At 42.4% G+C, this 13,635-nt stretch overlaps 1 protein-coding gene across 3 annotated transcripts in view; it reads right to left on the bottom strand.

Annotated features, from left to right (window-relative positions):
- dock11 (dedicator of cytokinesis 11) overlaps positions 1-13,635 on the bottom strand; it is a 328,275-nt gene that overhangs the window by 187,550 nt on the left and 127,090 nt on the right. For all 3 annotated transcript variants that reach the window (XM_084319393.1, XM_084319394.1, XM_084319395.1), the window contains exons 16-18: positions 13,265-13,341; positions 10,531-10,715; positions 7,327-7,392 (exon numbers count right to left, since the gene is read on the bottom strand). In XM_084319393.1, the coding sequence (XP_084175519.1) occupies positions 7,327-7,392; positions 10,531-10,715; positions 13,265-13,341 (328 nt within the window). The remainder of the gene's footprint in view (positions 1-7,326; positions 7,393-10,530; positions 10,716-13,264; positions 13,342-13,635) is intronic.

Genomic DNA, 13,635 nt, shown 5'->3' with positions numbered 1-13,635 from the left:
TGCCTCCGCAGAGCTAGCAGCATCCTGAAGGGATGGAACCCACGCCTCTCACCACCTCTTCTCCATGTTGCCATCTGGGAGGCGATACAGGGCCTTCAAAGCACCACCTCCAGGCTGCAGAACAGCTTCTTCCGAGAGCCATCACTGAGCTGAACAATCACCCCCCCCCCCTATTGTTGCCACCACATCTACATCTAGCTCACTATAACATATACTTGTATGTGCAATATGACAGATGTTGGGACGTGTGCAATAATGCAATAATGGTATTCTCTAAGGTGCAATATTTTTCACTGATTTTTTTCTTTCTATTGTGATGTTTTGCAATGCTAAAAAAAGAGGGGGACACAGTTTAATGTTCTTGTGAATAAGTGCATGTGTAGCAGAGTGAGGGATTTGGGGTGCTTTTTCAATGTATGTGATGTATAGATTGGGGGAAGACGGTAGCATCTAACGGTGCCAGGTCAGAGAGGGCAGAAATGTGTTTGGCTTAGCAGAGGTTGGTTCAGAGCGAGTGAGCACCACACTGCCAGCGAGGGGGTTTGTTTTTAATTCCTCTGAGACATAACACTGATGGCGAGTGTACTGTAGGCCCAGAGCAGGAGGGAGAGAGGTTCATCTTAATGAAAGTTTAATGGTGTTAAAGGTTATGCAGTTGTCATGACAGCACGTCGCATGACAACCAGAAGGCGGGCCGTCGTTGCTACGGCGAAGATCTATAAGTCGAACGGTGTTTCCGGGTGTAGGGCAGACTAGAATCTGACCAAGAGCGAGTAGGACTGAGATCACACAGAGGACACTCTCTCCTCTCGTCACAGAGAGGAGGGGGGGGGGGGAGAATGCCACATCATCATTAGCTCCGGCTAACGCGAGGAGGGTTAGGCTAAAGACCAGGCCTGAACACTATTGGACTGAATAACAAAAGGACGATAGACGAACACACCGAAAGATCATTAGAATAGACTCTTCAAGGACGATACAATTTGATAACATCTGATAACATCTGATTATGAGGTTCTGTTTATAGCAATAAAACAACGCTTTTCCTCATAAGGTATTTCACGGTGTCGAAGTGTCGAATTCTTACGGAGGTGGAGAATTAGTATGGTTTATGGATTGCACTAACGGGGGAGATAGGATCTTATCAGCCAGTGTCGGAGAGACGTCAGGACCATTAAAATGACACAACGCAGAGGAATTGGATGGAGAGCCAAACAAACAAAGACGTGATACTGGCCAGTTTGATCAGGATCTTACAAGAGGGTATGTGTGGGTACATGAATGTGTGGTGTGATAGTGAGTATGTATGGTAGTGTGTCTATGGGCACATCATGGATGTGTTGTGTGGTAGTGTGTGTATGTAGGTATCGTTCTTTTAGGTGCTGCACAAACTAATTTTGTTGTACTGTATTGTGCAATGACAATAAAGCTTTCTACTTCTACTAATAATGTATTCCTCCTGCTCCAGCCAGTTTGACATATGCGCCGTGCTGCGTCCTGAACGCACTTGCATCTCTGGTCATTACATTAGCTGGACACACCCATATGCGCCATGAGCTTACTCACATAGATTGGAGAGAGAGAGAGAGAGAGAGAGAGAGAGAGAGAGAGAGAGAGAGAGAGAGATGCATTCAGATGCATGCATTCAGAGATGCATTCAGCTCTCATATCCAGACTCAGACAAAAAATGCTCTGAGTTTCGTAAAAGTCAGTCAAAGCTTACCAAAAGCACGAGCAGTGAACTCAAAGCCCACGTGACTAAACTCAAACTAGAAAGAAACAGACTAGAAATGACGTAAACTCCATGATCAAAACTGCAAAGAAAATTCATCAATGACAAAACTGAGGAAAACAAAAACAAACCACGTGAACTTTGGAAATTACTCAATAATCAACTAGGCAGTAAAAAACGTACAACCAGATTCTCAAACATAAAGACGGACAACACGCTCATCACAGACAAGCTGGATGTAGCCAATTACTTAAACACTTTCTTCACAAACATAGCCACAACACTGGTAAACAAACTACCCTCCCACTCAGGGCATTATGGGGTAGAACACATAGTAGCATACAAGAACCTAGGCGCCCACAAAGACGATTTCAAACTGGAAATGGTAACAACAGATGAGGTACTCAAAAAACTGAGCGCCCTCCAACCGAACAAGGCCATTGGCCATGACAACATCCCCTCCAAATTCCTCAGAGACTCAGCAGCCACCATCACCCCAGTCATCACACACATAATAAACCTCTCCATAAAACAGGGACACGTCCCCAAGGACTTCAAAATTGCGAGAGTAACACCCCTGCACAAAAAGGGCAGCAAATTAGACCCAGGCAACTACCGCCCTGTTTCTATCCTTACCTCCATCTCGAAAGTTTGCATGTTCTCCCCGTGCTCGCAAGGGTTTCCCGACCGATAAGATAAATCCAATGGTAAAACATGCACAACAAATCGCTAACGCTGTGGCGTCCTTGACATAGACGGGCAGGAGCACTTGGATTGGTCCCCGGGCGCGGCCCTCGCCGACGCCTGTCTGCTCCCGGCTGCCCTTGGGGGGAAGGACGATGGGATGGGTTAATCGCAGAGAAGAATCGCATCGGCGATCCTACAAAGACAATGCATGCGTGTGTGTTCCGGTGTGTGTGTGTTGAGGATAATTGCATGCCAATTAAAGACCTCTGAACAGGTCCTGCATTATTATTATTATAAAGTCATGGAAAAATTTTTATATGAACAGGTCGAAAAGTACCTCGCGGAAAAAAATCTAATCTACGAATTCCAATCTGGCTTCAGAACATCCCACTCCACTGACACATGCCTTCTCTATTTGAACGACCACATCAAACAAGAGGTGGACGCGGGCAAATACTGTGGCATGGTCATGCTGGACCTACAAAAGGCCTTCGACACTGTCAATCACACCATTCTGATTGACAAGCTAAAAGCAATTGGTTTTGATAGTCTATCCGTGAGCTGGATACAATCCTACCTGGAGGGGAGAGAACAGATGGTGGAGGTAAACGGTACCCTATTACCCCCCCCCCCCCCTCCCAGTGAGCTGTGGTGTTCCACAAGGAAGCATACTAGGACCGCTACTGTTCCTAATTTATGCAAATGTCGTCAGCTTGTGACTGCAACTTGTTCCTGTTTGCGGACGACTCAGCCCTGCTGGTCTCCGACAAGAACAAGTTACAGGTTGAAAAAACCCTCAGCTCGGAACTAGGCAAAATCTGCATATGGCTTGCCGATAACAAACTATCATTACACATGGGCAAAACAGAGTCCATTCTCTTCGGTTCAAATAACAAACTCAGCAAGACCGACGGCTTCTCAGTTACAGTGGGTGACAATATTGTATGAAATTACCTACCTGGGTTCCATCCTAGAGGCTAATCTTTCCTGTGACAAAATGGCATCCAATGTAATAAAAAAAAAGTCAACCAACAAACTCGATTCTTGTACCGGATCTCCTCTCTGGTAAACAAGAATACCCTGAAGACTCTGGCAGGAGCACTCATTCAAGGGTACTACGACTATGCTTGCACCTCATGGTACCAAAGCACCTCAAAGGCACTAAAAACAAAATTACAAACATCTCAAAACAAACTGGTCAGACTACTGCTTGACCTGACTCCTAGAACCCACCTCACTCCTGCCCACTTTGACTACCTAGGATGGCTTAGAGTAGACAACAGAGTACAGCAACTTGCAATGGGCCTGGTCTACAAGATACACTACACGACCAAGGTACCCATGTACATGTCAAAATACTTCCCAAAGGTCAGTGAATACCACGATCACAACACCAGAGGGAGCTCCACAAATCATGTTAAACCCAGATTTGGCTCAAACAAGGGACTAAACATGTTTCGCAATTATGCCACATCAATGTGGAACGCCCTACCCAAAGCTGTAAAGGAATGTGAATCACTACCCACTTTCAAAAACACTCTCAAAGAACACCTACGGGAGACTGCAATTCGAAACTGGCCCCTGTAAATGTCCTAACCCAACCCCCTCCAATGTACAGTAAATGAACAAGTATGGCTTTGCCAATATTCCAATGTAGTGTGTGTGTGTGTGTGTGTCCCCACACACCCCCACCCCACCTACCCAACCTCCTCCAATGTACAGTTTCTACGTCAAATGTATATACTCTCTTTTCTGGACTCTTTTTGTATCACAAACAGTACTGTATTTGCAAAAATCTGGTATGTCGTAAATGTATAGATGTAGCAGTACTGTCTATCTGTATGTCGTGTGTGTCATATATGTTATGATGAATTGAAAATGGGGGACCCTGATGTAAACAAGACGAAAGTCTTTCTCTGGTCTGCATCCCCTTAACAATTGTATGTATTGAGCTGTACTGTACTGTACCCATTCTGCAATCTGTTAATAAAGTTTTCAATCAATAAATCAAACCGTCTGCCTTGCCTTTGGATTTGCAGGCTGATGGACTTCCAATGGCATTGTGGTTAAGTTGTGGAGGGCACAGGGCTGTCCCATGGCAAGTAGTATAGTATGAGTGCATTTTCATATGCATATGGAAAACCTGTGGATTTATCATTAACCCATATTTGTGATTGTATGTGTTTTTTTTCTGTCCATTTAATTCATTTGTATTCAAATGATGGTTTCGATTTGCTTATGCTGCACTGTGTGCAGCTGATGTTGATTCTGCTGATTGAGAAAAGGGAGGACTGTTCCGAAGCAGAACCCTTGCACCCTCTCGGACTCACAAACTCAAAGAAAATGTCAAGTCCACAAGAGCTTAGTCCACGAGTCCTTAGTCTGGATGTTTTGGATATCCAGTCTGTCACTAGTTCTTTGTGTATAGAATTAGTGTTTTTGTGAATAGTACTAGTTGAGCGGGGGGGGTATATATTTGGCTCTGTGCATGGGCTCCCCACTCTCTTCACAAATTCCTGTAGCCTACAATGTATAAACTAGATTATCAAAACATCTCTGCATATCTCACGTTGCCAGACCTATCTTCAAGCGTTGTTTGAGGCCTGTGCTGGCATGCAGGCTGTGTGCTCTCGACACCGCTGTATTGAATCAATCTCCTCACATTCATCAGTGGAGAACTTTGTTGTGTGGTTGTGTGTGCTGCTCTGTGCTGTCAAAATGCGCTCATTCATACATCACAATGAATGTGATTGGTAAAAGAAAGTTACCAGAGGTAACATGTAGAGAGGTAGGCAACTTGGGGGGGTATGGAACAAATATGCAAGGAAAAGTGCGTAGGCTACGTCATTTGACCAGAGGCCTAATAAACTTTTGGAGGCAGCGGTCATCCTTCTAATGCTTGGTAATAAATGTGCTGATCTTTCCAACGTTCTGTGTTGTGGTCGCCTGGAGAGTGGTTTTATTAGACCTACACATCGCACTGCTGCATGAGCTGACGTGGAAATCATTCTGTGTCCAACTACTTTTTCCCTTATCAACTTCAGCTTTAACCGCAAACAGAATAGACCCGTTCGCTGTCCATGTCAGACTCAGTGTGCGCACGTTTCGCAATTATGCCACAACAATGTGGAACGCCCTACCCACAGCCGTAGATGCCGTAGCCGTAATGCCGTCGTATTCTTTTTGCGCATCAGCTCGTGCAGGTCCGGGGCAACTTAGTCACGTGACTCAGTTGGTATCGTTGATTGGCTCGAACACGGTATGTTTGTAAACGGCGAACAGGTCTATACTGCTCGGCTTAAGTCATCTGCGTCACGCTGCCCATCCTTGCTTGTAAAACAGAGACAACTACAGCTGTATTGGCCTTTACAGGCATGTGTGATGGAACCGGCGGCGTGTGCGGATCATCTCGCCTGCTTATAAATGTTGAACGTGAAAGGTAGTTGGTAGCTGTGAGAGTCTCTCTCTCTGTGTGTGTGTGCGCACGCGTGCGTGTGTGTTTGCGATCAAGAAGAGGATAATCGCAGTGCAGCAAAGGACTTCACAGTGACGTTGGAAATCGTAATGGAAACACTGCGTTACATTCATCAGCCTTATTGGCAGACCTGCTTGAATACCACGGCTACTTACAGATCAACACGAGTCAACCCACCGTGCCGTTGGGCATGGGCTGGAGTTGCACGTGCAGACATGTCTGTGGGTGGTGCCAGTGACTGCGTGGGCTGTGTGGTGCCAGTGACTGCGTGGGTGGTGCCAGTGACTGTGGGTGGTGCCAGTGACTGCGTGGGTGGTGCCAGTGACTGTGGGTGGTGCCAGTGACTGTGGGTGGTGCCAGTGACTGCAATGGTGGTGCCAGTGACTGTGGGTGGTGCCAGTGACTGCGTGGGTGGTGCCAGTGACTGCGTGGGTAGTTCCAGTGACTGTGTGTGGTGCCCGTCTATTGCGTCCTCACTGCACACACAACTCATACATTAAGAGATTTCTGCATCCCAGCATCTTTCATCACATCTCCATAGGGTTTGAGAGAGGCAATTTTCTCCTTATCGCTCCCAGAGAGCTAATAACACTATAATAACCCTATACCAGCCTCAGAGCTGTATAATAATAACAACCCTATACCAGCCTCAGAGCTGTATAATAATAACAACCCTATACCAGCCTCAGAGCTGTATAATAATAACAACCCTATACCAGCCTCAGAGCTGTATAATAATAACAACCCTATACCAGCCTCAGAGCTGTATAATAACCCTATACCAGCCAATTCAATTCAATCACTAAACATCTACAGCTAAAAGCTATGCAAGAGTTTTATTTATAGATTTTAGTTCAGCCTTTAACACAATGACAACACATACTGCAAAGGCTTCTAAATATTGGTACTAATGGTGGATAGTATACATTTTATTATTTAGACACCATTTGTGTCTTTCTTTAGTATGTATGAAAAAGACAGAACAAATCATTTCTTGCTTCCCTATTTTATTTCTATTTGTTGCTTCCCCATTTTAGACTTGAACCAGCCTAACAGTCAGTATCGCTGATTCCTATATGCTATAGACACGATTTTTATGTAATCATAAACTATTTAAATAAAAAAAAAGAATACATCCACAGAACTTTTAGAAAGGTGCAGAATAAAAGTATTGCCCCCCCCCCCCTCCAAACATTATTGATTATTGAATTTATCATTTAAGAAATGTGCGGGTCCAAAATTAGTGTTGTTGTTTACATGTTGCAGGCATGTATCCCCTCCCTACTTCCCATTTCCCGACATGGAATGCACCTGATTAAATAAATTACATGCCGGTGCTCCACTGTGACATCTACTGGCTGAATGTTATCAATAGCACCTTTTACGACTACAATACAGAGTCTAAACAAGACATGTTTCATGTAATACTGACCTTTAACGGAATTGCACCTTCGTCGTCTGAATCTCTGAACTGGACACACACTGCGATGTTTCTAGCCTGGAGGAGTGAAAACAGCACATCAGCTCACAGTCCAGTATGGATACAACCAATGAGAGAGTCTGACCCACTGAACCCAGGGTGTCCCAGTGCAGAGTTATTTTAGAGAACTTAGTGAACGGCATCTCTTGCTTTACAACATTATACGGTATATTAAACTTGTCTTTGAGCTCAGCTCCCTCACTCTCTCTGTTCCCTGGTTCTACAAGATACAAGATACTTTAATGCCACACAACTATGGTTGGTGGCAGGGGCGGAGCTTCCTACAGGCGATATAGGCGGTTGCCTAGGGAGCCACCCAGAGGGCGGCGCCAAAATAAAATAAAATACAAAATAAAATAATTATTTACATTATTATTTTTTTTTTTTCTTTTTTTTTTTTCCTCTGTGCAGTTTTGGCGCCCCCCTCTATATCTGCAACCATTATTTTTACATAAAAAAATTCTAACATAAGGGATGAGCCAAAAATCTAAAACGGTCGGTCGGTCTGAGCCTCAGCTTTAGGTGTTCACAGTTAGAACATGCTAGAGCGCTGTGCATTGATGGGTATCGGTCAAGTGTTTATAGAATTGAGCGTTGAGGAAAGAAAGACTAGCGTTAGAGAACTATGAAGAGGCAAAAGCCATCCGGCCATCCAGTATAAAAAGAGAAGAAAAGAAGAAGACGAGAAACGTGCCAAGGTGAAAGGTATGCAATTTTGTACAACTTCCAAGACCTGCCACACCAAGAGCTGATGAAGCAAGCAGAGGCACTTGTACACACCTTAAACCATGGAGGGCAATCTGATTTGGATGGGAAGGAGCTGGCTCAGGAGTTGGAACATTTGATGTGATTGATGACTTTGCAGTGAGGAAGGCCAGAAGGATTGCACTGTAAATGGAAACCAGTAGGAGCTACAGGCTAACCTTGAAGTGTGATGATAGGGAGTGGAATGTAAATAGTTCTTTAGACAAAGTGAATTTGTAATTTTTATTTATTTGTTTGTTTATTTAGCATATTATATTTTGATTATATATGTGTAACATATTTTACAATACATAATTTTCTTTTAAAGCAAATTTGCACGTTATTTTATTGTTTGTTATTGTTATTATTATTATTGATTGTTAGCTAAGTTGTTTGTTTTAATTATTTAGTGTGCACTATACATTTCTTCTTAATTTTATTTGAAAGCAAATTTGCACACTTTTATTGTTTGTTATTATTATTATTATTATTATTATTATTATTATTATTATTATTATTATTATTGTGTGTTAGCTAAGTTGTTTATTTGTTTTAATTCTTTAGTGTGCACTTTACATTTATTCTTAGCTCTTGTTCTTGCTTGTAAAAAATAAAGGTGCAGTACTTTACTGTATAACTGGTAACCCTTTCACTGCCACACGACGGAGGGTTAACCCTTTACTATCACACAACCAACGGTCGTGAAAGGGTTAACCTTCTGTGTATTGTCGCAGTGGAAAGGGTTAACCGGTTGGTAGCGCGGCGATGTTTTGAATTTGGGGGGGGGGGGGGGGGGGGGGGGGCAGTGTTGAACCTCGCCTAGGGCGCCAAATGTGCTAGGTCCGCCCCTGGTTGGTGGTAATTGTTTGCGGTACAGCATGTTAATTAGCACTAGGACATGGTAAATGGCTGCTTTTTTATATAGCGCTTTTATCCAACACGCTTTACAATTTGTTACTCACATTTTACCCATTCACTCACACATTCACACACCGACGGCAGAGGCAACCATGCAAGGTGCCAACCTGCTTATCGGGAGCAATTAGGGGTTAAGTGTCTTGCTCAAGGACACATCGACACGCTGCTGTGGGGAAAACACTGTTTGTGAAGCGTGTGTGTTTGGTTAAAATTGACCTGTAGCGACCTGAGGGCATGCGCTGGAATATGTGGTGTGCTGGGTGGGAGGGATCATTGACTATTTTACCAGAGCGGGTGACTGTGCGTGAGGTGTAGATGGAGTCCAGAGAGGGGAGGGGGCAGCCAATTATTTTGGAGGCTGTCTTGGTGATGCGTTGGAGTTTGTGTTTGGTGTGTTTGTCAGTGGAACCGTACCAGACTGTGATGGATGAGGTGAGGATGCTTTGAATTATGGCGGTGTAGAATTGGACCAGCAAGCGTTGTTTGACTCTGTACTTCCTCAGTTGCCTGGGCCTGTTATGCCTATGCTTGATTTCAGTGGCTGCATTTTTTTGTATTCTTCTCAAACTTTCAATGGATAGTCTGTTTGGGCACTGCCACGATGAATCGGAAATAGCACATTCTACGTTCTAATCAAGATGTCATCCCCCAGTAAACAGACTCTCCATTGAGATTTTGAGATGTTGGACCATTTCAACAACTACAGGGTTAAGTGTTTGATGAATAAGTGGCCTGGATTTTATGTTTAGGTCATATAAAATGCTTCCGAGTAAATACAATAAAATTACATTACATTAGAGGTACATATACAGCTGGGAAGCAGCCACAGAAGCTATAAAAGAAGGAAGGTACCAGCGTTCTCTGCTTGGTGTCAGACTTTGCTGCCAGTTCTATTGAAGCCTCTATTAAAATGCACAATATACCAGCTATCTGAGGAAATATAGATCAATGGGATGTCCGATATTATCGGCCTACCGATATTGGCATTAAAATGTGATATCGGAAATGATCTGTATCGCTTAATTTTTTTTTTTACATTTATTTAACCTTTATTTACTCAGGCAAGCAAGTAAGAACAAATTCTGATTTTATTTATTGTCAAAAGTATGCATAATGTGTTAATTCCATGACAAGAGATATGTAATGTTAATTACCTGACATTATTCTGTTTTTTGGGGGGGGGGGGGGGGGGAACCCTGCATATAACGGTATCGGTTGATATCGGTCGATATCGGTATCGGAAATTAAGAGTTGGACAATATCGGTATCGGTAAAAAAAAGCCAATATCGAACATCCCATATATATGTTAGCTAGTTAACAATGCAACAAATTGCCAATGATTCTGACATATAGCCTCAAAGTCGGCCGAACTGGACGTTTCCACACGTTGTGCCACTGATGTGCGTTCGCGTGCTACAGAGACCCTTCCTTATTTTATAGTTTCCTTGGAACCAGTAAATGTCCCCTCTGCCCTTTTCCTCCCTCCACCCCACCTTGGCGAAGGTCTTCTGGTTGTCGTATTTGAGCTGCAGGGGGTAGATGTAGAGGTGGTTCTTGTAGATGGTGAACGGGTAGTTGTACTTGGCCTCCTCTGGGAGGAACTCCTCCATCTCCACCGACACCCGCTCACAGTCCTCCTCGAAGGGCCGGATGGGGACGTAGGAGGAGGTCACTGTGTCTGTGGGGAGACGGGGAGGAGGAGGAGGATCAGTGAGCTGCTCATAAAACCGCATAAATGGTCAGCGTTTCTGTGAGGTGCCAGTACAGTCAGATATGTCTCCCACAGCAGTCAACCGTTCTCACAGTGAGCCAGATATACTGTACGGCAGCCCCGGGTCTCACTTAAGGCGAGACACTGCAGGTGAATAGTCAAATATACCTTTTTTGTTGATTTTGAGATTGTTATATTTTGCTTCCTAAACATGTCTTCTATGAAACTAGTGACAATAAAACGTCAATAACACACATTTAGTTGTTTATTTTACATCATTTTGCCTTATTGCATCCATAAATGTGCACATATTTAATGGGGAAGTGCCTCATTTGCATATATAAACATAAATTTCAGAAAACTTGCAATATATTTTTTCTTAGTTTATATGTACATAACAAATTGGGAAAGTTTCATAGTGATATCTATTCAAATATGTTTTGCCTATTAGGGGGTACTACACTGTACTACACTGTTTGTAGCCTGTGTGTAGTTCTGTTCAGTTCAATAACATCATTATTATTATTATTCAGTTATCAGGCATGTGTTTAGGTTGTCTATTACTAATGGTTTGATTAGGTATTGTGTTTGTAAATATCTGTTTAAAAAAAAAATATGGCATTTTACAATACAGAACTTTGAAGGCGTTTTCCCAAAAATTTGTTTTAAGAGTTTTTCCTCATACTCTGAGCCAGAAATCTCCACTTCAGTAGCACACACACCAAACCTTCCAGTTCTATTCATATCTATGTTCTGAAGGTATTTACAGAAGGGTTTGTTGATATCGCATTCATACCCTGATTTATATCACATTTTATTCCTAAAAACATGGCGAAATATGGAATTTTACCATAAAAATGGACTGAATGGAGTATTTTCTGATTTATGGAGTGATAAAAAGAGATATCCAAAATCCCCTCTGTAATAACCTTTGGCTCTAATATGTCAACAAAATGAAACTATAATTTTGAAAATGGCTTTATCCAATGTTCAGATTTCTGTCCTGGAATTATATGCAAATTAGTGCATATTTAAGTTCAAGTTCAAGTTCAAGTTCTTTAATAGTTGTCATACAGAAGTACAGAATACTTTCATACAAAATGCTTCTTACTGTTACGCTCCAGAGACTGTGCTAGACAAGATAGTATCAAATAACATAATAACATAATATAGCATGAATTTAGAAGAAGAAAATGAGGTCACAGTGTTCGGTATAGACATATGTACAATGTTCTGAGTTACCATATAATATACAATACACAATACTATGCAGTGTACTAATGTACAGTACTATCTAGTGCAAAGCAGAAATGGGATGAGGTACAATTTAAGTAGATCATGCCTCATTTGCATATTTAAACATACAATTTCAGAAAACTTGTAATACAAAAAAGTCTTGTCTTAATATAAGTAATCAACTGGGGAAGTTTCATTGTGATATCTATTAGTTAATTTTTTTACCCTATTCACCTGCAGTGTCTCCCCTTAAAGGAACACGGCATCTCCTTTTCAAACAGCGCCAAGTGTACAGAACATAGTTAGTCTACGTTAGGGTCTCTGTATACTTTTAACAATGTGTATGAGTAGACTAGACACGCATTTTGCGTATACCTGGAGGATTAAAAAGTCTATCCCACTAGGGGCAGATCAGGGCCAAATCCTCCCTGGTCAACACATAGGATTATACAGAAGAATATCCTCCTTGTGAAATAGCCACTATCCGGTTTTGCAACAAACATAAAACGTGGCAACACTCGAGGAGGTTATGTTGAGATTAGGGCTGTCTCCGACTAAGGATTTGGATAGTCGACTATGATTGGTCAAAAAAATAAATAAATAAATAAAAGTATAATATTTTTTTTGATCATTCCATTTGGGCTGTGGGGGGTGCTTAATGTCTGAAGGAGTCGACTGAAGGCTTCTTGTCCTCTGCAAAAGCATGCAATTGGTCCACTGATGGATACATCTTGATATTTGTCTACTCTAGTGTGTTCATTAGATGGGTGAAATCCTCTAGTGCCTCTGTGCCTGTTTTCTTAGGAAGTTAGCCTCTGGTATGCGTGCCATTAGCGTTAGCCACGCTTCTAGGCCTCTTTTCTTTTGGAAAGAATGATTAAAAAATATTAAAAAAATATTTCTTTATAATATATATATATTTTTTTGTATTCGACTAAAGAGGTTGGCAGTCGACTACGGCTCCTTTCGACCGATTAGTCGACTAATCGACTAATAGGGGTCAGCCCTAGTTGAGATCATGGCAGAAAATTGTCTCTGACCATCTTTTTGGATTATTATTATTTTCTTTTTAATACATATTTTTTTTGCCACTTTCCATGTGGAGTTTTAGCGTTTAGCCTGTCACATTGCATCATTCGGATGCATAGCATTCATTTCTGCGGATGGGCACAAACGGCTCCGCCCCTATTGCACACACAAATGCATATTTAAAAGCAAGCACTGTATACCGAGACCCTTAGGGTACAGAGGAGTGGTGTATTACAGAGAGGGCTACACACTTGAGAAGTCTGGTGGAACACACTCGATGGTGACGTTCAGCTGTCCGGGGAGCGTCTGTAGCTTGTTCTTGTCAGGCCTGCAGAGAGAAGGAGAATCTGACACCATGACTCCAACAAATGAATGTGTACTTTAAGGGAACACACCAACATTATGGGAAAATGTAGACAGACAAGAAGATACAGTAGATACCAATTTCCTCTCTGTGTGTTCAGTAGAATGCTATCCGGCAGCAAGCTAGCCTAGCTTAGCACAAATGAATGGAAGCAGATATGGACCACTAGCCTAGCTTAAAACTCAAGGTGTTTTTGGTCAACAGCTAGGCTAGCTGGTCCATATCCGCTTCCATGAATTTGTGGAAAACTGGAACATG

This window comes from Notolepis coatsorum (assembly GCF_963971535.1).
Source record: "Notolepis coatsorum genome assembly, chromosome: 1".
NCBI classification, from domain to species: domain Eukaryota; kingdom Metazoa; phylum Chordata; class Actinopteri; order Aulopiformes; family Paralepididae; genus Notolepis; species Notolepis coatsorum.
Note: the sequence above shows the minus strand (reverse complement) of the source record. Positions and strands in the feature narration are given on the sequence as shown.